General features: G+C 44.7%; 1 protein-coding gene across 2 annotated transcripts in view; it reads left to right on the top strand.

Moving 5' to 3' along the window:
* Positions 1–27759, top strand: part of LOC115193964 (DNA nucleotidylexotransferase-like) — a 170966-nt gene that overhangs the window by 122410 nt on the left and 20797 nt on the right. The window contains exons 8-10 of one of the 2 annotated variants that reach the window (XM_029753132.1): positions 3469–3571; positions 9020–9274; positions 9949–10029. In XM_029753132.1, the coding sequence (XP_029608992.1) occupies positions 3469–3571; positions 9020–9274; positions 9949–10029 (439 nt within the window). Of the gene's footprint in view, positions 1–3468; positions 3572–9019; positions 9275–9945; positions 10030–27759 lie in introns of both variants that reach the window. The other variant, XM_029753131.1, reaches the window with a different exon arrangement.

Raw genomic sequence — 27759 nt, 5'->3', positions numbered from 1 at the left:
ACAGTGGTAGGCCTGATCACTGACAACAATGAGACAGCCTATAGGGAGGAGGTCAGAGACCTGGCAGTGTGGTACAAGGACAACAATATCTCCCTCAATATGATCAAGACAAAGGAGATGATTGTGACCTACAGGAAAAGGAGGACCAAGCACGCCCCATTCTCATCGATGGGCTGTAGTGGAGCAGGTTGAGAGCTTCAAGTTCCTTGGCGTCCACATCACCAACAAACTATCATGGTCCAAGCACACCAAGACAGTTGTGAAGAGGGCACAACAAAACCTATTCCCCCTCAAAAGATTTGGCATGGGTCCTCAGATCCTCAGAAGGTTCTACAGCTGCACCATCAAGAGCATTCTGACTGGTTGCATCACTGCCTGGTATGGCAACTGTTCGGCCTCCGACCACAAGGCACTACAGAGGGTAGTGCGTATGGCCCAGTACATCACTGAGACCAAGCTTCCTGCCAACCAGGACCTCTATACCAGGCGGTGTCAGAGGAGGGCCCTAAAAGTGGTCAAAGTCTCCAGCCACCCTAGTCATAGACTGTTCTCTCTGCTACCGCACGGCAAGTGGTACCGGAGCGCCAAGTCTAGGTCCAAGAGGCTTTTAACCAGCTCCTACCCCCAAGCCATATGACTCCTGAACATCTAATCAAATGGCTACCCAGACTATTTGAATTGCCCCCCCCCTTTACACTGCTGCTACTCTCTGTTATTATCTATGCATAGCCACTTTAATAACTCTACCTTCATATACATAAACTCAGCAAAAACAGAAACGTCCTCTCGCTGTCAACTGCGTTTATTTTCAGCAAACTTAACATGTGTAAATATTTGTATGAACATAACAACATTCAACAACTAAGACATAAACTGAACAAGTTTCACAGACATGTGACTAACAGAAATTGAATAATGTATCCCTGAACAAAGGGGGGGTCAAAATCATAAGTAACAGTCAGTATCTGGTGTGGCCACCAGCTGCATTAAGTACTGCAGTGCATCTCCTCCTCATGGACTGCACTAGATTTTCCAGTTCTTGCTGTGAGATGTTACCCCACTCTTCCACCAAGGCACCTGCAAGTTCCCGGACATTTCTGGGGGGAATGGCCCTAGCCCTCACCCTATGATCCAACAGGTCCCAGACATGCTCAATGGGATTGAGATCCGGGCTCTTCGCTGGCCATGGCAGAACACTGACATTCCTGTCTTGCAGGAAATCACGCACAGAATGAGCAGTATGGCTGGTGGCATTGTCATGATGGAGGGTCATGTCAGGATGAGCCTGCAGGAAGGGTACCACATGAGGGAGGAGGATGTCTTCTCTGTAACGCACAGCGTTGATATTGCCTGCAATGACAACAAGCTCAGTCCGATGATGCTGTGACACACCGCCCCAGACCATGACGGACCCTCCACCTCCAAATCGATCCCGCTCCAGAGTACAGGCCTCGGTGTAACTCTCATTCCTTCGACGATAAACGTGAATCCGACCATCACCCCTAATGAGGCAACACCGCGACTCGTCAGTGAAGAGCACTTTTTGCCAGTCCGGTCTGGTCCAGCGACGGTGGGTTTGTGCCCATAGGCGACGTTGATGCCGGTGATGTCTGGTGAGGACCTGCCTTACAACAGGCCTACAGGCCCTCAGTTCAGCCTCTCTCAGCTTATTGCGGACAGTCTGAGCACTGATGGAGGGATTGTGCGTTCCTGGTGTAATTGTTGTTGCCATCCTGTACCTGTCCCGCAGGTGTGATGTTCAGATGTACCGATCCTGTGCAGGTGTTGTTACACGTGGTCTGCCACTGCTAGGATGATCAGCTGTTCGTCCTGTCTCCCTGTAGTGCTGTCTTAGGCGTCTCGCAGTACAGACATTGCAATTTATTGCCCTGGCCACATCAACAGTCCTCATACCTCGCAGCATGCCTAAGGCACGTTCACGCAGGTGAGCAGGGACCCTGGGCATCTTTCTTTTGGTGTTTTTCAGAGTCAGTAGAAAGGCCGCTTTAGTGTCCTAAGTTTTCACAACTGTGATCTTAATTGCCTACCGTCTGTAAGCTGTTAGTGTCTTAACGACCGTTCCACATGTGCATGTTCATTAATTGGTTATGGTTCATTAAGAAAGCATGGGAGACAGTGTTTAAACCCTTTACAATGAAGATCTGTGAAGTTATTTGGATTTTTATGAATTATCTTTGAACGACAGGGTCCTGAAAAAGGGACGTTTCTTTTTTGCTGAGTTTATTAACTCAATTACCTTGACTAACCGGTACCCACATACATTGACTCTGTACCGGTGCCCCCTGTATATAGCCTCGCTGTTGTTATTTTCCTGCTGCTCTTTAATTATTTGTTACTTTTATTTCTTCCTTTTTTAGGTATTTTTCTTAAACCTGCATTGTTCATTAATGGCTTGTAAGTAAGCATTTCACTGTAAGGTCTACACCTGTTGTATTCGGCACATGTGATAAATATATTTTGATTTGATTTGATTTTGGAACGACTACTTCATGTCTGTACCCCACACATACAATTATCTGTAAGGTCCCTCAGTCGAGCATTGAATTTCAGACACGTATTCAACCACAAAGACCAGGGAGGCTTTCCAGTGCCTCACAAAGAAGGGTACCTGTTGGTAGATGGGTAAAAAATTAAAAAGCAGACATTGACTATCCCTTTCACACCCAGTCAGCAGTACAAAGATACAGGTGTCCTTCTTAACTCAGTTGCATGAGACCAATGTAAACAGTTACACAGTTTAATGACTGTGATAGGAGATAGCTGAGGATGGATTAACAACATAGTAGTTACTCCACAATACTAACATAAATTACAGTGAAAAGAAGGAAGACTATACCGAAAAAATATATATTCCAAAACATGCATCCTGTTTGCAATAAGGCACTAAAGTAAAACTGCAAAAAAATGTGGTGAAGAAATTTGCTTTATGTCCTGAATACAAAGCATTATATTTGGGGCAAATCCAACACAACACATCCCTGACACTCTTCATATTTTCAAACATGGTGGTAGCTGCATCATGTTAGGAGTATGCTTGTCATTGTCAAGGACAAGGGAGTGTCTTTATGGTTAAAATAAACGGAATAGAGTTAAGCACAGGAAAAGTCCTAGAGGAACCTGGTTCAGTCTGCTTTCCAATAGACACTAGGATACAAAAGGTTCCTCTTTTTGTTCTCTATTGCGCCTCTATTTTTCCTCAAGGAAGGGGGGGGGGGGCTGATGACATCACGGACAGGGGAGGCTGATGACATCACGCAATCCCAAACAGAAAAACTCTTTGAATGCCCTTGCAGTTGTGCCTAAATAACACTATTTGCTCAAAATATATTTTTGCAGCCTTTAGTTTGTGTACTTTACTGTATTTATACTTTGGATATCGCTTTTCAACAGTAAAAAATGTTTTTTAAATCGATGGAGGACGTCTTTAAGTCACTTTTTGTCCCTCAGGGGGAAGGAGTACGGGCACGATGTGGACTTCCTGTTGACCATGCCTGAGATGGGAAAAGAAGAGGGGCTACTGCTTCGTGTGATCGACAGACTTAGAGACCAGGTAAGTTTGTGTACTACTGCGTACATAAAAATCTCAATGTAATCAAAAATTATAGCAATTATACACGATATACAGTACAAAAATAAATATCAGTCTCCTCTCCTCACCTAGAGATAGAAGGTTACAGAGTGGTTAGTCACTCTTTACCAAGATCAATAGTAAAAAAAAAAAGCTCAGCACAGTGATGTTTGGATTATGGCAACCTCAACGGTTTTAAGACATCGAGTGGAGTTTCGGGTTTCACTTCAGTAAAGGTTGGAGTGTGGAGTTACGGTAAAGGTTGAATCTACCTTAGAGTCTGTTTTATTATAAAGGTCAATTCTACTTCCTTGCATCCTTGAAATGTCAAGACATCAAACTAACAGTTGAAAAGAGAGTAAAACCCTTGATAGCAGTGCTGACAAAGAACAAATGTTTTGTCTCCCACAAGGTATGGAAATTGTGATTCCTCCCCCCACCATCCTAGTGCACGCAAACTACCGCAATGACAGAGAATGATGTGCCTAACCCTCTTAAACATAAGGGAAATCATTATTTTTCAGACACCGAATTTTCAGAAAAAGGATGAAAATAATGATCACAAAGTACAATAGATAAAGATTATGAAAGTTTATCCCCTGTTTGTAGACTTGAGGGTAATAAGAGCAGAGGAGAAGACGAGAGGGCCAAGACGAATTGGGTTAGTGACCTACAGTGTGGAGAGGGAGAAAATGATTGGAGGAGAGGATGATTACAGAGCCAAGTGCATATGAGTTGACACGTAAGGAGGCAATAAAATAAAATTCACACCAATATCAAGGGCCTTGGTCAAGGAAAATTATTACAATTTGGCCTTAGTTTATACAGTTTGAGAGAGAGAGAGAAGTGAGACAGTGAGAGGGAGGGAGGGAGGGAGGGAGGGAGGGAGGGAGAAAGAGATGGGGTGGGCTGAGACAGTCATCCCTCCTCAATGGATGTCGCGTTGGAGAGGCTAAAAAGAGAGGAGTGTTTGATGAAGAGCAGGGCTGCGGGTCTTGCTGCAGGTCTCTCTTTGTCATCGCTGCCTGTGTTTAAAAATACATCTCCCTCCCTCCTTCCACCACTTCCATCCGCCCCCAGCCTTCATTTGCTTCAGAAGGTCATCCTGTTGATAATTACCTCCTATGCTAACGTGTGCCCTGTTATTTATATATATATATATATATATATATATATATATATATATATATATATATATATACATACACACTCACACACACACACACACACACACACACACACACACACACACACACACACAGGTCTACAAAACTTGCTGATGGTTACTGCTGGTTCTTCCCACCGTTGGGTGAGGAGAAGAGAGGGGAGGGTGGGAAGGAACTTCCCATAATGGGTCCCTTGGCACGGCGGAAGAATGTGACGAGTCCACAGGGAAGGGAACACCAGAGACCGTGATTAAGTGGAGGTAGCAGAGGTTGACTCTAAGTCGTGTAACCTTGTCATCTGTGATCTGGTCCTCCGGGGGCCACATGTCTTTGACTCTTGGCCGAGGCCGAATATCATGGCCATTTTTTTCTACTTTAGCCTGGGGGAGGTAAAAATACATCTATCTGGAAATGTCCTTGTTAAAAGGGGCTTCATCATTTTTTCTGTTGGTTATGAAAGTATAACTTGGGGGCAAGAGCAAGATCAGCCAGACTTTTCTATAGTAGACGGATGAGATGCAGCTATTTGCCCTGGTAATAGCAACAGAGAACGTGAGAGAGCGATGCCTCATCCCCCATACACTAATCATCTGCTCTAACTGTCCGGGTGGTGGTTGTAGATTAATTGCCATGGTAGTACACGCTTGCTATTTTTCGCCTTCCTAACACAGAAGGCTATCATGTCCTACCACTAGCGGGTGAGCAAAGTTTGCCGCTTATGACGAGATTTGCATCTCTGGTGGGTTGATTTGCATCTAAAAGCGGACGCCCCACCAGTAAGGCCGGTGAGCAAGTCTGCTGTCGGCACACCGGAATCGTATCGGAAGGCCACCTGCCTGCTGCTTGCTCGTTGCTAACTGGCTAAATTGAGTACTGATGTAATGATATTATATGATTATGGATATATTGGACCAGAGGCTGCATGAATTAGTTATGTTATGGGATTTGAGTCACGTAAACTGTAAGCTGTGAGGTTAGGACCTGTATGTATGGTAGATTTGCTTTCTGGTTGAATAACCCATTCAATGAGAGACTATGACCGATCACCATCACAATGATACTGAGGTTATTGGAAAGTCAGACATTTTTGGGGGTTTAAAAAATCACAATCGACGCAGCCCAGTCGGCAGTCATTTATTCGCTGTCCCGCTATATTTAGAATGGTGAAGTTATGGCTTGGCGTGGCATGTTATTTCCATGACAATTTCCAAATGTCCACTAGGGGCAACACGAGTGCCTGTTACCATCTAGTAGGCTCACAACAAGCTAGCACAATGGGGAAGAGGTTGAGGATGAGCTGAAACCGCAAGCTATGGCACCAAGCATTGAGGGTTCAATCCTAGTACAAAAGTTAATCATTTTGTAACTTTTGTTTTTCTGTTTTAGCCCTATCCCAAACCTTAAACCTAACCTTATGTCTCCATTTGCTATGGATGTTGTGTTGCCTAAAAGAGAACTGCAGCTGACTTTTTAAAAAACTTTTACTGACATTGGATGAACACACACGCACACGCTGACACTCACACACACACACATCCCTCCCCCCACACAAACACACACATACAGACTTTAAAAGATTATTCACTTTAATTTCAGCAATCAGACTGGACCGTTCCGGTAAAGCTCTGAATCAAAGGAAAACACAGTTCAAACACAGCCTGCTAACACACGCTAATCTGGGGTTTGAAGGGAGGGTTTGAAGTCTCTCGCTCTGAGTCAGAGCGAATATGACATTAGATCACAGCAGCCCGTGTCCTGTCATCGCCGTGACCGCCTCTCGCTTTGTCCTCTGGGGCATGTGGTCATGGTGGCAGCCTGCTTGTCAGCTGTTTGTCACACACTTAAAAAGTACGAAACAAAATAAATAACAAATAAGAAAAAAACGCTGACCTTTTAGATCACATTTGACAAACCACAGAATTACATCAATTGCGTTTGTGTTGTTGTTTTTTCTCTCCGAAAGGCACAGCTTAACTTCCTTCAAAGATGAACTCCCTGCAACACGTCCGCCTCTGTAATTCCCTCTGTAAACAGTTATGGTGAAATAAGCTTACTTTGGGATGCTTGCTGACATTACCTGCTGTGTAGGAGATGATTACAGCTCTGCGTTGCGCTAAACAGCCCTCAGCGCTGCTGAGACGGAAACTTTTAAGACGTCCCCTTTTTTAACGGTGGATTTGTGCGTGTGTGGCCAGAGGCTTCATTAAATGAAGGGCCCCCGTGTTCAGACACTTAATGGTCTGTAAAACTGTTGCCTACTCATTAATCCTTTGGCTCAAGGCATCCTTAGTGATTCAAAGCTCAAAAGGAAGGAAATGTACAGCCAGAAAGGGACAGAAATATCTAGCGGTGTATGAATAAGTGGCCTACATTAAAGCATTTTAAAATATGTATGTTTCTCTTTATCAACCGACTTGTGACAGGAAATTGCCTAGGCTATACATTTTGATGTAAGATTGTTTTTAATCAGTATTTAAGTCATATTACAGCTGCTTTTGCTTCATAATCTATGTGGAATGTAGGTAGTGAGGATGTTTGTCGTGTGAACAATCATGTATTCAGTATGTGAAAGAGTTGGAGGATTTCTAATCTGTTCCTATCCTAGTGGGAAGTGAATGGTTGGTTCTTGGTTCTGACGACAAGCTGATTGGCGCCTGAAGCTAATAAGGGGAGCAGAGGTGTAAGGGACGAGGGGCGGAGCCTCTGCTAAATGACCAAAATGTAAATGTCCCTCCAATGTCATCAGTTAATGACTCAGTCGTCATCTCCTCTCCCAATGCCCTCTGGGAAACGCTGTTTCCTTTTGATGAAGTAGGGCAACGCAGTCAAACAAGTTCGGAAAGTACCGGCTCAGTAGTGTTTGTCTCTTGATTGACCTCAGTGTCTTGGTTGGACAGGAGGAGTGGTTAGAGCTGCACTTTCTCCTGCCATCATTGCTCTTTAAAGGGGCAATCAGCAGTTGCATCCAATAACATGTACACATTGCTTCTTAAAGAATTTAGCTTATAAATGCCTCATGAGCTTAGTTCAATTGTCCATCCCCATCAGAACCCAAAATATAAGATTGTATTACTCTAATGTTTGTAATCAAAGAAAATGTAAACAAACACTACAGCAAGGATATATGCCTCAAAACATGGGTAAACTATCATTTTGATTTCATGGATGGTCAATGCTTGAATTCATAGCTCTGTCTATGAATTTGAGAGTGGTTCAATTTATCCAGCCTCATCCCTCAGCTTTTTACCAAACAACGGGTGGGGAGGCCACTTTGTTATTATTTCTACTGCTGATTGCCGTTTTAAGAAGAGCCTGGCAGATTTATGGGCAGCAAGAGGAACACAGCATCCCCACAATTACTGTGGGTGCTGGAATTAAATTGACAATTTGTAATGTTAATCTCCTTAGCGCTCCTGGACTGGGGAAGCTACATAAACCACCCGGGCCAAAGCCCAGAGGAAATCAATCCTCTTCCTGCTACTGCCTACTCGCCACTATCTGTCCCCCATCTCATCTTATCTACTCAGCTCCCGCTCTCCCTTTTCTCTTATCCAACAGTATCTCTCTGTATATATCTCTTTCTTCTTTGTTTTCATCCCCCAACCATCTTTCTCTTTCTTTCTATATCTCCCTCACTCTCTCTCTCTCTCTCTCTCTCTCTCTCTCTCTCTCTCTCTCTCTCTCTCTCTCTCTCTCTCTCTCTCTCTCTCTCTCTCTCTCTCTCTCTCTCTCTCTCTCTCTCTCTCTCTCTCTCCTTGTCTACATGACTTTCTTTCTGCTTAAAAGGGATGTCTTACTTGGGAGTGATTTTATTTTCCATGAAGTGGAACCGTGTGCCAGTGAGTCAGACTGGCCCCCTATTGTTCGGGATTTGGAAGGTTGTTTTTTAGTTGGGATGTCACAGTTGGCTTATTTAACTCAGTGGCAGACCATAAACTGGTGGCAGTTCTAGACATCTGTTTCTAATGGTTCCAGATGTTTCATGTTACTTGGCTTACCTAACAGCCCTGTGATTAAACTTGCTTGATTTTCAGGCAATTTTTACTTTGATATTTGCATAATGATATGCTTCTACTGCGAGGCTATATAGAAATGTGCAAATTCACAACTCAATATTCATAATAAAATACATCAGGCACTGAAGTACAGTAGCAGCATAAAATGTACAATGTCAATATCTATATTACATTTAGAATGTCAATGTTTATTTTATTATATAACAGTGCCTCTATGTCCACAATTATTAATATTATCTCCTCACAAGGGCATTCTGCTATACTGTGAGCACCAGGACTCCACCTTTGACATGAGCAAGCTGCCTAGTCACAGGTTCGAGGCCATGGACCACTTCGAGAAGTGCTTCCTGATCCTGAGGCTGGAGGAGGGACAGGTGGAGGGGGATGGAGGGCTGCAGAAGGACCCAGGGGAGAGCAGGGGCTGGAGGGCCGTACGGGTGGACCTGGTGGCCCCACCTGTTGACCGCTATGCCTTTGTCCTCCTGGGCTGGACCGGCTCCAGGGTAGGCATGGATCAAATTAATATGAAATTAATGCGGATGCCAAGACATCCACATTCATTCCTCCATTGACTAAAACCATAACAAAAACAAGCTTGGTGGAGATTTCCTTATTCAATTTTGTTCTGAGGGCAACGATTCACATTTGTTTCTGCTCTCGAGGCAGAGCTGCTCTCAGGACACGTTTGAATAAGGAAAAATACTATTTGAAAAAACAATAGATCCAATTCACATAGAGCTCGACAGAGTAGTCAATAACCAAAAATAAAACATTGATGATGAGAAATACATACATAGCAATGGGAAGTAGGGGTGCTGAGGGTGCCGCATTACCCCCTGAAAAATCTGAATTAAAAACAAATCTACATTTAAAAAAAAAGTAATAATAAAAATGCAATAGAAATTCACAAAATTAGTGTACTGTTCCTTTTCTAGTCCTGCATGAGTGGACTGATATAGCCGTCTGTAGCGGCTATAAAAATTGCAGCACCCCCACCCCCAAAACATCTTCCCGCAGCTATGAATGAATACATAGCTAAATCCCAGGAACTGATCTAATATGGCAGATGTCTTACTGTTGAGGAATAAAGTAACCCGAGGGTGGCAGAAAAGGGAGATAAATTAAATGAAAAAGGATAAGAAGAGATATGAATTGTGATTACATTCTTCCACAGCAGTTTGAGAGAGATCTGAGGAGGTTTGCCAGCAAGGAGAGGGGGATGTGTCTTGACAACCACGCCCTGTATGACAAAACCAAGGTACTGTGTGTTCCCTCAGATAGAGTGCAACTAATAATACAAGGTGCAACCATTTGTTTTAGACCAGTTCTGTCCCAACCATGGTGATGCTCAATATATCTTTGCCATTTTTTAAGTCACCTACTATTGTGCTTTTTGTACACATTTTTGTACACATGCTTTTTGTACTTGCACAACAGTAGCTGTGCCTGTATTTCCGTGTGCTTTTGCAAACATATTGAAAACATATGTGGAAACCAAGCTTGAGCTTATTCTGAGAGTAAACTGAACGAGAGCAGCAACTCCATGAAGTCATTCAAATTTCCCCTCACTTGATCCTGGTAGAAATTCTTTAGAGAGAGAGAGAGAGAGAGAGAGAGAGAGAGAGAGCAGTCCTTGCACTGCAGAGTACTGAGTAAAAACGTCTATCTGTGGTTTTGTGCAGAGTGCAGTTTCAGGTGGGATTTGCACAAAAGTTTAGCCTCCGCACACAGTGCGTGTTTATGAATTTAGGTGGTGAATTACAGCAAAGCCCTTGTCCTCAAAGGTTATTGGAGGGATTAGGCTTGGGTGTTAGAATGCGTGGGCTGGAGATACACAGACACATTATCTTAAATTATTTGATGCCTCCTCTGAGTGAGCAGAAACTCGATATTGGCGTGAGGACAAACATTTTTTCGCTCGCTGTGAGGGGCCATGATGCGCCACACACACACACACGCGCGCACGTACATACGAAGGCACGCACAATAAAACACACATGCACAAACACGCGTGCGTACAAATGCACACGCAGACAGATGCATGCATGCACATCAGCAATACACACACACCCATTCTAAAATACACACTAAAACAAGAAGCAATCTAAAATAATCAGCTTTGCCGTTATAAGTGAATAAAATCCATCTAAACAGTTTCATTATATCTGGTAGAAGCTTGTTAGGTGAAGTCAATTTCACTGGGAAGCACAAGGTTCATTTACACATTTCCAAATGTATTCAATTGCATCTCAGTTTCAGCCAACCGATTGATCTTATATCCGTTTACATCTTGTTAGACTTCAAATCATATTAACCCCTCACTTGCCCACACAGCAAGACCTTATTACACTCACTTTAAGGACAATTTCCCGTTTGTTTGGATTCAAGATGTAATTAGTCCTTTTCTCACAGAGGGTTACTATTATTACTCGGTTACTATTGCACTATAAGCTACATACTACGGTGTGAAGTTGTGGTAGATGCATTTTGAATAAGTGTGCTTCATTTTTCAACCACTTAAAGGGAAACTTCAAAATGTTTCAACTTCATATTCATATTCATCATCCCCTGCACCACCCCAACATCATCAACCAATTAGTAGACAATTAGAAGGCAATTAGTAGGCAATGCCTACTCATGATTGGTTCAAATCACATGATGCACACGACTGACATCATTGGAAACACTCTCTACATATTTTTTACTACAAAACTTAGAAACCATTTTCACATATGTTGATGTTGGGGGTGGTTCTGGAGATGATGAATATGAAGTTGAAACATTTTGAAGTTTCTCTCTAAGTGGTTGAACAACAAAACACACGTATTCCAAAATGTATCTTTCCCTTTAAGGGTCATCCTAAAGCTTACCCTAAAATCCCTCTGAACAAATATAACATAAGACAATGTGTCACAGTCTCAGCTGACAGGTTATGCATACACTTAGCCCTGCTAAAAGCATGGTATCCTGAAGAAATGGATCTCGTCTCATGTACATTTACAGGGCCGGGGGGGCATGGGGACAGGCATCTTGAGGAGTGAGTGGAGCGGGACAGGGGTGCCAGGAGTGTCACTGACCTGTCACCACAACGTTCCCACAACCCCCTCCCTGGGGAACAGGGGTCGGGACATAAAGAGAGCAGGGTGGCAGCTTTATGACACATATTGTACAGACGCTGCCATCTCGAATGTTGTTTATTCAAACACAAGGACAGAGAGAAGCACACAGGCTGTGCAGTGAACCGTGTGCTGGGAGGATATGAGTGATCCGATCACATACATTTATACTCACAAGGAGATGGTGGGATGGAGTGTATGGTTGAGTTTTCGATGTTTAACGAGGAAAGCGTTGTGAACATTTTGATAAATTTAGATGTTTTTGTTATCCGCATACACGCGCATGTGCACGTATGTATGTATCACACACACACACACACACACACACACACCTCACTTATTTAGGCTCACTTTGACACAGACTGCAGTTTCACTGCTAGTTTCAAGGTCGGCAGATCACTTAAAAGGGTATAGGTTCTGACGGAATCATTCAACAGTGTTTTTCAGCTCTCCGCTCCACATTGCAGCCATAATTAAGGTAATGAAGATCAATTAACTGTCTAAGTCACCGTGCTTCCTCCAACTCCATAGATAATTGATCATTCTTTCTGTTCTTCTGTTCGCTCCAGGCAGGGAGGAGTGGTCCCTCTCTGTCCGGCCCTCGTCACTGTTGAAAAGCCCTCATTAATTGGATCAACGTATGGCCGCCACTGCTCAGATAATGGGACTTTTATCTTTGTGGCCGTCCTAATTGACCAATCTTTTCCCAGTGAGTCGGTGCTCTGCATCTGACTTGTGGCAAGACAAAATGGGAGATATGGGAATGGGCTGATTAGGAGGGAGGGGGGGGGGTTTCGGAGCGAGGGGGGTTACTTGTCGCCACCCAACCATTGAAGCCCAAGCACGGTCATTTAGAGGACTTTTATCTTGTCATGTGCTTCAAAGAGCCCTCGCTGCATGGATGCACGACTTTCTCTGTCTCACTGTAATATGTAATATGGTTCAAAAAAATATGTCTTAACACACTAATGATCCACTCCCAATTAAGGACGGAGTTCAGGGGAAAAACCTTGAGAATGAGAGTAAATGCCTTTCAAGACAGCTTGTCATAAGGCAGTAGCAATAACTTGCAGTTTGACTTACTATACAAACATCACAGCTTTGGAGTACTACCGTCCTGTGTGGTTCAGTTCGTAGAGCATGGCGATTGCGTCGCCAAGGATTGTGGGTTCGATTCCCACTGGGTCCACTCATACAAAAAATGTATGCACACATGACTGTAATTCATTTTGAATAAAAGTGTCTTCTATATGGCGTATTATTATACATATTACAGTCATTCTGTACGGTGTCCATATTAGGACAGCGACATACTCCCAAGGCCTCAGATCAATATAGTAGTACTGCAGCTGTATTTAAAGCGTACATTAGCCTAGTATGTGAGTGAGGGCCTGTGTTCTATGGGAGTGGAGAGTGGGGAGTTGGGGTGAGCGTCTGTCCTCTGCTGTTAGGCTGAAGGTGTGGGATAATTAATATGTGTTGTGGGCTTGATGAATGAGGACAGGTGGAGGATTTCATCAGGCCCAGACTTACTGACCCCCTCCCCAAGCAGGAGGGCTCCATGACCTGTCCAACACCTCCTAAACACAGCCCTCTACTGCACGGTGTACCCTTGAAATTCCCTGCGTGTGGGAGTATGTATGCGTGAGCTAGAGTGCGTATGTGTAAAAAAAGTATGAGTATTTGCTGGTACAAATGCATACGCAAATGTGTTTCTCTACTGTATGTGCTAGTGTGTAAGTATGAATGTATGCTGCATAAGTAATGTATGTGTGATTATTACTATATACCTGTATGTGAGTCTCTTTTTGTGTGTGTGTGTGTTTGTGCTGTCATGCAGTGTGTATGTGCGTGTGCGTGTGTGTGAAGAAGTATCTCACAGAGGGCAATTACTCAAAGCCAAATGTAACAGTGTGATTAATGATGTGGTGGTCAGGACATTTTGGAGTCTGATATCCTGGCTTTAGCTGTAGCAGTGTGGTGATATGAGAGGAGACGTATATTCTATCACCTCCTAGGAGTCTCACTATCCACCTCTCCTCTGAAAACAACAGGAACTGGAGCCAAACTGTGCTTTTGAAGTGTCATTGAGTTGGTAGCACAGTGATATATTCTAAGATGAACTTGGCTTTATCAGAATATTTTAACACTATGAAACAATCGCTGTTTTCAAGTGTGGAGCGGGGCAGCTTCTGAGCTCAAAACCTGGTGTACCGCATTTAAGGATAGAGGTGGTTCTGAAGCTCAGCACTACATTTTGACTCGCAAATATGCAGAGCTAGTATTTGAATTTACAATTTACCCATTTAATAGACATTGCACACTCTAAAAAGAAAGTGTTTTGGGACCAAAATTCCCCAATGCCACTGTTGTCAGACATTTAGAGGAAATTCTCAACACCACAATCCAATCTTGTTCCCTCTCTGTTAAGTTCACATCTGTTGCAGTTTGTAACATTCGGTAAAAAAAAAAAAAATAATCCTCCGGAAACACTCTAGTTTACAGTGAGTTGTGTGTAGAGCTGCCTGTCATATTTCAGACGCAGCATGTGGAGTGTTCGCAACTCGTCTTCCTCCCCCTCCCTCCCCCTCCCTCCGTTCTCCCTCCGTTCTCAGAGCAGCGGATGTGTGGACAATACCGGGGCAATTGCACTGGGCTTTGGGGAGCGGTGTTTTTTGAATGCTCCCTAGCTGGTGCTGAAAGGCACTGTTTGCAGAGAGGATAAAAACTGCTTGGAAAGAGGTCATTCTCAAAAAGGAGAGTGACGGGAGGAGAGGATTGGGAGGAAGTGCTCTGGGTTTAATGTTGCGTCCCTCAGAGAGTCACACAGACACATGTGAGGTGTGACAGACAAACATACAGACAGGTGAACAGACAAAGTAGGGTAGTGTCTTTACACATCAGGAGAGGCAGTTTGAGATTTTGAGTGTTCACATTTTTATAATCTCTCGTGGATAGACTATGTAACAATAAATGGTACCATAGATCAGAGGAAGGTCCTAAAAATTGTAAAAGACTGTTCTCTGTGCGGCGGAGTACCAGAGCGCCAAGTCTAGGCCCAAAAGGCTTCATAACAGCTAACCAAAGGGATACCCACACCCCTCTTTTACGCTGCTGCTACTTTCTGTTTATTATATACGCATTGTCACTAACTCTACCTACATGTACATATTACCTCAATTACCGTGACTAACCAGTGCCACTGCACATTGACAATGTACCGGTACCCGCTGTATATAGCCTCGTTAATGTTTATTTTACTGCTGCTGTTGAATTATTTGTTACTTTTATTTACCTATCTATTTTTTACTGAACACTTTTTATTCTTCTGAACTTTTTCTTCTGAACTTCTGAAACCATTTTTGGTTAAGGGCTTGCAAGTAAGCATTTCACTGTAAGGTCTACACCTGTTGTATTCGGCGCATGTGACAAATAAAATGTGATTTGATTTGATCTGTCAAGAGACTATGGGATGCAACCACTAACGAGCACCAGTAGTTCTTGAGCCTGGGTTTTTCATCACTGGTTATTTGGATGTGTTAGCTTTGGGTGAAGGTGGTGCTTGATTTGGCGGGCTGGATTTTCTGGCGTGTGCAGTAGTCATGTCACGTCCTGACCAATATAAGTTGTTATTTTCTATGGTAGAGTGGTCAGGGCGTGACGGGGTGTTTTGTGTTTGTTCTATGTTTTCTATTTCTATGTTGTAGTTCTAGTTTGTCTATTTCTAGGTTGGGGTTTATTGGGTTGACCTTCAATTAGAGGCAGCTGGTCCTCGTTGCCTCTAATTGGAGGTCATATTTAGTAGGGGTGTTTCTCATTGTTGTTTGTGGGTTATTGTGTTGTCCTCTCCGCGTCACGGTTTGTTGCTTTTGTAATTCAAGTTTATGTATGGCATTTAGTTTCACGGTCAATATGTGGAACTACGAAAACGTTGCATCTTGGTCCGCTTCTTCTAACAGCCGAGACAGAATAACCCACCAAAGAAGGTCCAAGCAGCGAAAGATGGAGCAGCAGGAGGAATGAACATGGGAGCAGATTTTGGACAGGGAAGGACCCAGGAGTCAGGCTGGGGAGCATCGCCGACCGAAGGAGGAACTTGAGGCAGCGAAGACAGAGCGACGATACTATGAGGCGTTATATGCACCGAAAGCCAAGTGCGAGAGGCAGCCCCCCCAAAAAAATATTGGGGGGGGGGGCACACGGGGAGGTTTGCTAAGTCAGGATGGAGACCTGAGTCAACTCCTCGTGCTTACCGTGGGGAGCGGGTGACGAGGAAAGCACCGAGCTATGCGGAAATGCGCAATGTATCGCCCATACACATTCAAAGCCCGGTGCGCTCGGTGCAAGCTCCTCAGTGTTGCCATGCTAGAGTTGGCACTCAGCCAGGAAGGAGTGTGCCTGCTCAGCGCATCTGGCCGCCAGTGCGTCTCCTCGGCCCAGTTTATCCTGCGCCTGCTCTACGCAGGGCAGCCCTCATTCCCCAGCACAGCCCAGTTCGCCCTGTGCCAGCGCTCCGCCCGTGCCGGGCTACAGTGACCATCCAGCCAGGATGGGTGGTGCAGGCCGTGCGCTCCAGACCTCCAGTGCGTCTCCAAGACCCAGTGTACCCTGTGCCTGCTCCGCGTACTCTTCCTCCAGTGCGCCACCATAGCCCAGTACGTCCCGTTCCTGCTCCCCGCACTAGCCTGAAGGTGCGTGTTACTAGCCTGGCGCCTCCCATGCCAGTCCCACATAGCAGCCCTCCAGTGCGCATCCATAACCCGGTACAGCCAGTGCCTGCTGTGAGCACTCAGCCCTTAGTGCGTCTCCCCAGTCCGGTGAGACTGATCCCTGCTCCTCGCACTCTCCCTCCAGTGCGCCTCCATAGCCTGGAGCCTCCAGCGACTCTCCTCAGCCCGGAGCCTCCAGCGACGCTCCTCAGCCTTGAGCCTCCAACGACGCTCCTCAGCCTTGAGCCTCCAGTGACGCTCCTCAGCCCGGAGCCTCCAGCGACGCTCCTCAGCCCGGAGCCTCCAGCGACGCTCCTCAGCCCGGAGCCTCCAGCGGCGGTCTGCAACCAAGAGCCTTCAGCGGCGGCTTTTAGCCCAGAGTCTTCAGCGGTGGTTGGCGGTACGAAGCCTCCGGTGATGATCCATGGTCTGGTTCCTCCGGACATACAGAAGCAGGGGGATCAGCGGGCGGTGGGGGTACTACGCCCGGAACCAGAGCCGCCGCCATAGACATTATTCACCCACCCTACCCTCCCTTTGTGTTTTTTTGTTGGTGGGGGGGGTTGTTGTTTGTTTTTTGTTTTTTTGTAGGTGCATTCGGAGTCTGCACCTTTGGGGAGGGTACTGTCACGTCCTGACCAATATAAGTTGTTATTTTCTATGATAGAGTGGTCAGGGCGTGACAGGGGGTGTTTTTGTGTTCTATGTTTTCTATTTCTATGCTGTAGTTCTAGTTTGTCTATTTCTAGGTGGTGGTTTATTGGGTTGACCTTCAATTGGAGACAGCTGGTCCTCGTTGACTCTAATTGGAGGTCATATTTAGTAGGGGTGTTTCTCATTGTTTGTAGGTTATTGTCTTTTGAGTAGTGTGTTGTCCTCTCTGCGTCACGGTTTGTTGCTTTTGTAATTCAAGTTTATTTATGTATGGCATTTAGTTTCACAGTCAATAAATATGTGGAACTATGAAAACGCTGCATCTTGGTCCGCTTCTTCTGACAGCCGTGACAAGTCAATGTAATGCTGGAAAAAACTTGACGGACCCCTCCTCATACAGCATTGTAGATTTTTTAAACAAACATTGTGCAAAAAAAAAAAATGGAAGTGTGTCGATTTTGTTGATCTACTTTCGATGCAAATCCCCATTTGCTCCTCCATTATATAATAATGGGCATACCACCAATAACAGTGTTCTGGGACAGTAGCCTCTTCGCGAGGGAGACCCAACACATTGGTCTCCCCCAGAAAATATTTACAAGCCCTCTGGTTTACCGGTTTCCGGGAAAAAAAAATCCTGTCACCGAAGGCATGTCTATAATCCGGAACGCCTTACCAGTCATCACAGGTTGTAAAATGTGTGAAAAGAAACGTGGGTAATGATTTGCTTTTACTACATCTACATAACTCATTTATTACACATCTATAAGCATTTCATGAACGTGGTATAACAGGCCTCAAACGCATTATTAAAGGTTGATGAAATATATCCATAGCATATCTATAGCGCATTCATGCTATGCAAGAGCTCATATTTACTGTATGTTACTGTATGCACATTTATGCTGGAACTAATCTATTAGACAAGAGACAGGAGGTTGGTAAAAAGTTATCTTTTAACTATGTCTAAGCAGGGACAAAAGCTTTCAAGGTCTGCTCACATGGTCAATCACATATTTCCATGTCTTTTACCACTTTCATCAACATCAAATACATAAGTAGGCATAGCCGTTTCTTGGTTAAATTTGTTATTGTTGCACTCAATATTGTGTAACTTGGTGATCACAACGTGTTTGTTTAAATCAGGCTAGAGTAGACAGGATGTGGGCAATGATTTAACTGAGGTGTGTTTTCCAATACACTACCGGTCAAAAATTTTAGAACACCTGCTCATTCAAGGGTTTTTCTTTATTTTACTATTTCTACATTGTAGAATAATAGTGAAGACATCAAAACTATGAAATGACACATATGGAATCATGTAGTAACCAAAAAAGTGTTAAACAAATCAAAATGTATTTTATATTTGAGATTCTTCAAATAGCCACCCTTTTCCTTAATGACAGCTTTGCACACTCTTGACATTCTCTCAACCAGCTTCACCTGGAATGCTTTTCCAGCAGTCTTGAAGGAGTTCCCACATATGCTGAGCACTTGTTGGCTGCTTTTCCTTCACTCTGCGGTCTGGCTCGTCCCAAACCATCTCAATTTGGTTGAGGTCGGGGGATTGTGGAGGCCAGGTCATCTGATGCAGCACTCCATCGCTCTCCTTCTTGGTAAAATATCCCTTACACAGCCTGGAGCTGTGTTGGGTCATTGCCCTGTTGAAAAACAAATGATAGTCCCACTAAGCCCAAACCAGATGGGATGGCGTATCGCTGCAGAATGCTGTGGTAGCCATGCTGGTTAAGTGTGCCTTGAATTCTAAATAAATCAGTGTTACCAGCAAAGCACCCCCACACAATAACACCTCCTCCTCATTGCTTTAGGGTGGGAAATAGACATGCAGAGATCATCCGTTCACCCACACCACGTTTCACAAAGACACGGCAGTTGGAACCAAAAATCTCCAATTTGGACAAATTTCCACCGGTCTAATGTCCATTGCTTGTGTTTCTTGGCCCAAGCAAGCCTCTTCTTCTTATTGGTTTCTTTGCAGCAATTCGACCATGAAGGCCTGATTCCCATAGTCTTGAAATGTTCCATATTGACTGACCTTCATGTCTTAAAGTAAAGATGGACTGTTGTTCTCTTTGCTTATTTGAACTGTTCTTGCCATAATATGGACTTTGTCTTTTACCAAATAGGGCTATCTTCTGTATACCACCCCTACCTTGTCACAACACAACTGATTAGCTCAAACGCATTAAGTATACCCCCCCTTGTCACACCCTGATCAGTTTCACCTGTCCTTGTGCTTGTCTCCACCCCCCTCCACACTACTCCATCTTCCCCATTATCCCCTGTGTATTTATACCTGTGTTCTCTGTTTGTCTGCTGCCAGTTCTTTTTGTTTCATGAAACCTACCAGCGTTTGTTCCCCTGCTCCTGTCTGTTCTTGCTCCTGTTTTCTAGTCCATCCCGGGTTTGACCGTTCTGCCTGCCCTGACCCTAAGCCTGCCTGTCGTTCTATACCTTGCCCCACCTCACTGGATTATTGACACCTGCCTGCCCTGACTCTGAGACTGCCTGTTGTTCTGGACCTTTTGCACCCTCTCTGGATTACTGACCTCTTCCTGCCTTTGACCACTCATTTGCCTGCCCCTGTACTAGAAATAAACTTTTGTTTCTTCGACACTGTCTGCATCTGGGTCATACCTGAAACCTGATAGTACGAACTGGCTATGACTGACCCAGCAGACTCAGACCAGCTCCACAATGCTGTCTCCCTGCAAGGAGCCACCCTTGGAAAACACAAGGAGTTACTTCAATTTCTTATGGAGGGATTCCATACCGTGACAGAACACCATAACCAAGCATTCAATACCTTGCTGGAGCAATTTCTCAGATTCCCCACCAGGCAGCGGGTCACACCCGTAATCTCCCAGCCTACCCTAGTGTCCTGAGAACCCCGCTTACCTCCCCCGGAGCACTACGCTGGAGATTTCGGAACCTGTCGGGCTTTTCTCTCCCAGTGCTCACTCATTTTCGAGCTGCAGCCTTCTTCGTGTCCCTCGGACTGCTCGAGGATAGCGTACATCATAACGCTAATGTCTGGGAGGGCACTCGCCTTTGGTCACGGCGGTGTGGGAGCAACAATCCGCCGTCTGCCTCAGTCTGGAGGAGTTTGTGGAGGAGGTTCGGAAGGTGTTTGATTTTCTGTTGTCCGGGAGAGAGGCGGCTCGCAAGCTGCTCCAGCTGCGTCAAGATTCCCGTAGTGTGGCAGACTACACGGTGGATTTCAGCACTTTGGCGGCTGAGAGTGCTTGGAACCCGGAAGCGCTGTTCGACATGTTCCTACACGGAGTATCGGAGAAAGTAAAGGATGAGCTTGCAGCCTGGGAACTACCAACAGATCTCAACTCGCTCATTGCCTTGACCATTCAGATCAATGGGCAACTAAGGGAACTAAGGAAGGAGAGGAGATTCGATTTCACTCACCCGTCCAAGGATTCCACCTCGCCTCCGAGGTATGCCGGATGTCCCCGACAGCTCCGTTGCCGAGAGAACCCAATGCTACCCGTGTTCCCCTGAGAACCTCTGAAGACAACCGATTCACCTCTTCCGAGCCCATGCAACTAGTCAGAGCTAGGCTGTCTCCTGCTGAATGGCTATACTGGCTTCACGCTAAGAGCTGCCTGTATTGCGGGACTACTGGTCAGTTTGTCTCTACCAGTCCACTAAAAGACCAGACTCACCGGTAGGAGAGAGTACTCTGGTGGGCCATACGGATAACTTTTCTTCTCCCCTTACTTGCATCCCTTTTCATGCCATGTTGCTGTGGGGGAACCAGTCGAAATCTCTCCGGGTACTTATCAACTCTGGCGCCAATGAGAGCTTTATGGATGCTTCCGAGTTGGGTATACCCACTCAGCCCCTCTCTATTCCCATGGACGTTAGAGCACTGGACGGGCGCTCTATAGACCGGGTCACCCACAATACCACCCCCATCAACCTACATCTGTCAGGGTACCACAGCGAGACGATCTAGTTCCTGTTCATTAAGTCTCCTCAGGTTCCCGTGGTATTGGGATTCTCCTGGCTCCAATGACACAATCCCCTCATTGACTGGTCTGCCAGTGCCATCATGGGCTGGAGCACGTTCTGCCACGCCCATTGCCTGAAGTCAGTGCAGCCTGCCCCGGGACATCTTCCTCGGGGCTCGGAAGTTGCCCCGGACCTCTTCACCATTCCCGAGGAGTACCAGAACCTCCGGGAGGTGTTCAGTAAGGCCCTGCCCACTTTGCTGCCACAGCACCAACCATATGACTGCGGGATTGACCTTCTCCCAGACACCACTCCGCCCCGGGGATGACTGTACTCTCTGTCGGGTCTGGAGACCAAGGCTATGGAGACCTACATTGAGCACTCCCTAGCTGCAGGGTTCATCCGTCCTTCTGCCTCCCCCACCGGAGCAGGGTTCTCCTTAGTGGAGAAGGACAAAATCCTGGGCTTGTGCAACGACTACCGGGGTCTTAACGACATCATGGTGAAGAACCGGTATCAGCTACCTCTCATCTCCTTTGCCTTTGAGCCGATCCAGGGGACCACCGTGTTCTCCAAGCTGGACCTATGGAACACCTACCACCTGGTGCGGATTTGGGAAGGGGACGAGTGGAAGACTGCCTTCAACACGTCCAGTGGTCGCTACGAGTATCTGGTCATGCCATTTGGCCTTACCAACGCCCCTACTGTGTTCCAGGCTCTGGTTAATGACGTTCTCCATGACATGTTGAACCGGTTCGTCTTCGTCTACCTTGATGGCATCCTTGTCTTCTCCTGCTCCGCCCAAGAACACATGATCCACGTCCGACAGGTTCTCCAAAGCCTCCTGGAGATCCAGCTTTTTGTAAAAGCAGAGAGGTGCGAATTCCATCGCTCCACCATCCCCTTTCTGGGTTACATCATCGCTGCAGGGAGTATACAGATGGATCCTGGGAAGGTGAGAGTGGTGGTATATTGGCCACAGCCTACGTCCAGAGTACAGCTGCAACGTTTCCTGGGGTTCGCTAACTTTTATCGCCGCTTTATCCAGGGCTACAGCACCCTGGCTTCCCCCCTGTCTCCACTCACCTCTCCCCAGCTGCTGACAGGGCATTCCGGGATCTCAAACAGCATTCATAAAGCATGTATAAACATGCCTCAATTATCAAACAAATACAGACACAACACAGAATAGGAACATTTTATCTACATTTTCCAGATGTAGGATAAAAAACAATTGCTGAGGACATCACCAAAGAATCCTACTATGGACATTTTTCTGTTTGACTTTTCTTGAATAGATTTACACAAATATTCACATTCAAAGCTTTAAATTAAATTCCACATTTCAGACTCATACATATAGTATTGGCGCTGGAGGGGATGGCTGCCATTTGTGCTATTTTGTGTTTTTTATTTTGTACATAATGTTGCTGCTACCGTCTCTTATGACCGAAAAGAACCTCTGGATATTAGAATAGCGATTACTCACCTCGAATTGGACGAAGATTTTTTGATTTAATGAGTCTGACATGCCAACAGACATGGCACCTCTGCTTCTAGCTCCTAAGCAACTTTGCAGTATTTTTCTTTTTTAAAGCCGTATTATTTCTTACATTATTAGCCCAAAAGTTTTCTTGTGTTATTACATACAGCCGGAAATAACTTTTGGATATCAGAGCGGTGTTAACTCACCAGCATTACGACCAGGAATATGACTTTCCCAAATTGGATCCTTTGTTTATACCCCACAGGGCAATTGAACTTATCCCAGAGGCTGCTCCAAGTGGCTGCTGGCGGAGAAGAGGTATTCGGGGTGGACTTCTAGTCCGACTCAGGAGGTGGGCACACCATCCACCACTTCCGAGTATATTACTCACTAATATTCAGTGTCGGACAATAAAGTAGACGAGCTAAGGGCGAGGATCTCCTTCGAGAAAGACATCAAGGACTGTAACATACTCTGTTTCATGGAATCATGGCTCTCTTGGGAAATACTTTCCCCGTCCATACAGCCAGCTGGGTTCTCAGAGCAGACAGGAATAAAGAACTCTCCGGGAATAAGATAGGCAGGGGTGTATGCTTCATGATTAACTACTCATGGTGTGATTGTGATAACATACAGAAAGTCATTTTGTTCACCCGACCTAGAGTACCTCACAATCAAATGCCGACCGTATTACTTCCCAAGAGAATTCTCTTTGGTTATAGTCACAGCCGTGTATATTCTCCTCAAGCCGATACCATGACGGCCCTCAAGGAACTACACTGGACTGTATTTAACTGGAAACTACATATCCTGAGGCCACATTTATTGTAGCTGCGGATTTTAAATAAGAAAATTTGAGGAAGAAGCTAACGAAGTTCTATAAAACATTGAGTGTAGTACTCGTTTAAGGAAAATACTAGATCACTGCTACTCACCTTTTCGAGAGGCCAACAGGGCCCTCCCCCGCTCCCCCTTCGGCAAATCAGATCACGACTCCATTTTGCTCTTCCCTTCCTATAGGCAGACACTCAAACAGGAAGAACCTGTGCTAAGGTCTATTCAACGCTGGTCTGACCACTTGGAATACATGCTTCAGGATTGTTTTGATCACGTGGACTGGGATATGTTCCGGGTAGCCTCTGAGAATAAAATTGATGCTTACACTGGCACGGTGACTGAGTTCCTCAAGAAGTGTATAGGGGGATGTTGTTCCAACGGCGACTATTTAAACCTACCCAAATCATAAACCAACGATAGATGGCAGCATTCGCGCAAAACTGAAAGTGTGAACCACCGCATTTAACCATGGCAAGGTGACTGGGAATATGGTAAAATACAAATAGTGTGGGTATTCCCTCCATAAGGCAATCAAATAGACAAACGTCAGTACAGAGACAAAGTGGAGTTGCAATTCAACGGCTCAGACACGAGACGCATGTGGCAAGGTCTACAGACAATCACGGATTACAAAGGGAAAACCAGCCACGTCGCGGACACCGACGTCTTGCTCCCAGACAAGCTAATCACCTTCTTAGGCCACTTTGAGGATAACACAGTGCCACCGACGCGGCCTGCTCCCAAAGACTGTGGGTTCTCGTTCTCCATGGCCGACGTGAGTAAGACATTTAAGCATGTTAAAACAGTTTCATTAACTTTTAATAATGAGTTTAGGACCTGTTATAACACATTCATGAAATACTTATAGGTGTGTAAAAATGAATTATGGATATGTAGTCAAAGTAAATTGTTACTGAAACCTGTGTTAAATCCAACTTTTCCTGAGCTCACCGAATTAACTCCATACATCCCTAAAGGTGCGAAGCCATCTACTACGTAGTGTAGAGACTAAGGAGTGAACTTCATAAAAATGTGGATTGCAACTTTTATTTCACAGTGGTTCACACATGTTACAATACGTGCTGATTGGTAAGACATTCTGGATTACAAATACAAATATACTGACACCCTAAAACATTTCTGAAATGTTTCCCTATTTCTTTTAACATAAATGAAGATGAAACAAAAATGATCTCCACACGTTGTTATTGGATTGTCATATTTGTGTTTTTTTGGACGTAAGTTCCAATGTTAATTAAGAAAATTCAAATGAATGGCATGGACACAATTATTGGCACCTAGGAGCTACTACTTGGTTAAACAGCCTTTGGCGAAGATAACTCCAAAAATAAGCTTTTTGTAGCCGTCAGCTTCTTGGCACCCAGGAGCTTGCTGCACCTTTCACTGGCAATTTGTCTCAGACTTCAGCTGCACACTACTCCAATTCTTCAAAGTTTGAGGGGTGCCTTCCAACATCTGCTGTTTTCAGATCTCACCATAGGTTTCTGATGGGATTCAGATCTGGACTCATTGCTGGCCACTCTAGAACAGTCTTCAACCATTCCTGGGATCTTTTTGATGTGTGTTTGGGTTGTTGTCCTGCTGGAAGACCCACAACCTTCAACAAGACAAAGTTTTTGGACACTGTGTTGAACATTGCACTCCAAAACATCTTGATAATCAGCTGATTTCATTATATTTTGCACATGTTCAAGAAATAAGGCACCTCAGGGTTTTGTGGTATATGACCAATATACCAAGGCTAAGTGCTGTGTCCAGGCACTCTGCTTCACATCGTGCATAAGAACAACCCTTAGCCGTGGTATATTGGCCAAAACACCACACCCCTAGGGCCTTATTGCTTAAATATACAATGGCTAAGGTTTGTTCTAAAGCACATACTTTATACCACAAACCCTGAAGTGCATTATTGCTATTATAAACTGTCTGTATGCACACACACACACACACACACACACACACACACACACACACACACACACACACACACACACACACACACACACACACACACACACACACACACACACACACACACACAACTTCTTCTTGGTTGGGTCCTCTTATAGTCCACTTAGGCCGTCTGGTCTTCAGCACTGATTGATTCTTATTTGCTGCCTTCTGAATTCAACCTGAGTGCAGCTGCTGTAATCAGGGCCTACTCTTCTGGTTTGGACCAGACCAGCCTTTATGGCACAGTCCGTTTATCTGGCTGCAGCCCTGCAACAGGTCTGTCTCTCTGCTTACAGCCTGGGTTATGTTCATTCAGCCTGGTCTCATAGATTAGATGTAACATAGTAAACGTAAATCCAGGACACTCAAATTAGTATGATGTATTATGTTTGGTATGGTTACATAAGACAGATGGCTAAGGCAAAATACTGAAGTAGGGTGGTTGGTTGGGCGTTTAACACAAACGTCTAGCAACCCAAAGGTTGCGAGTTTTAATTTCGTTATGGACCATTTTAGCAAATTTAACTACTTACTACTTTTTGAAACTTTGCAACTACTTAGCATGTTTGCTAACCCTTCCCCTAACCCTAACCTTAAATCGCTTTTAGCTAACCCTTCCGCTAACCCTAACCTTAACCGTTTAACCTAACTCCTAAACATAACCATAACCTAGCTAAAGTTAGCCAGCTAGCTAACGTTAGGCACCTAGCTAGAATTAATGACATATTATACATTTTGCAGGTTCGTAACATATTGTACGTTTTGCAAATTCTTAACATATAATACGAATTGTAATTCGTGACATATCATACGAAATGGGTGATGGACATCTACAAATTAATACATACCATACAAAACGTAACATATCATACTAAATGAAGTATCTCAGATTTACATACAGAATAATATGAAGTGCTCTGAGACCAGCTTGGTGTGCCTGGACTGTGCCTAGAATTGCTCATTTTTTATTTCTGTTTTGAAATGTTTTCTGTTGCGTGCCCTAATGAATACAACCCAGATTAAAACTCTCTCATTCACTCTCCTTGGCCAGGAGAAACTGGCCGCTCTGGATAACAAAGACCAAGAGGCAGTTTACCTTAAAACCTTTAAACATGTACAATATTCTGGCCGTCAAGAGCAGTTCAAGGACTTTCTTTTGACATTTTCTTTGGCTTATCTCTGGGTGTTGACGTTAAGAACAGGTCTGAAAGCTCTGGCTTTGAGAGGGCAGAGTGTCAGGTATCAGTGGACATGGTATGACACTAGGTTGATATACATAATGAAGCTCACATTTTCTGTAGATTTAGTTTCAAATGTGGCAATATACTTCACCTAAGTCCTTCAAGCATTTAAAATGTAGATAAAGTTACTGTAAGCAAACTCAATGAAAGCATATAAAAACTCGAGCCAGCGTTTGGACTCAAATTTTCCATGACTATATATAGTCTGCCAATTTCCATTGGGAGGAGATTGTCATGCTTTTTACACAGAGATCTCTTCAAAGCCAACCCTTCACAATACCTCTCAATCTCCCTCTCCTTGAACATGGAGCCTTTTCTCTCCATCCACCAAAGAAATCCCACCCCCAGTGACAGGGGAACAATGCAAATATGGACTCTCATTTCAGGCTACAATTGCCGTGTGATTGGGTCATTTTCCATGGAGGTCAGAGACACAATTAAGGCTGGTGTAATAGGAGTGATAGGGGAGAGTCAGGGAGAGAGAGCTACAGGGAAATTGATGGTGTGCAATGAGAGAGTGACAGGAGCAGGGTGTTGAACTGTTGGCCTGTGGTGGTAGATTACTGAGACTACTGAGTCTCCGTGTGGGCAAAGTGCTGAAGGCAGGTGGTGGTGATGATGCTGGCAGCACTGAGTTATCAGGAAGTGGTATGTGTATGTGTGCTTGCGTGTGTTCGTGTGTGCGTGTATGGCTGTACGTTTTTTCTGGTTTGAGATTTCACTTTTACTGAAAGATCAGAAGCCACAGGTATACAGTGTCCATGTTAAATATGTTATAACAATAATAATAAATGAATAATGTTATACATTGAACTTTATTAAACCATTAACTTATTAAGTTGATAGTTAACTTCCAGATCTGTACAGATGGTTCCTGGTAAGGCCACATTAAGCAATGTATGTTGTGTGATCATATTCTATGGAGGGACCTTACACTGAGTGTACAAAGCATTAGGAACACCTTCCTAATATTGAGTTCCACCC

Source organism: Salmo trutta, chromosome 5 (assembly GCF_901001165.1).
Source record: "Salmo trutta chromosome 5, fSalTru1.1, whole genome shotgun sequence".
In the NCBI taxonomy this organism is placed as follows: domain Eukaryota; kingdom Metazoa; phylum Chordata; class Actinopteri; order Salmoniformes; family Salmonidae; genus Salmo; species Salmo trutta.
This window is presented reverse-complemented; position numbering and strand designations above follow the sequence as displayed.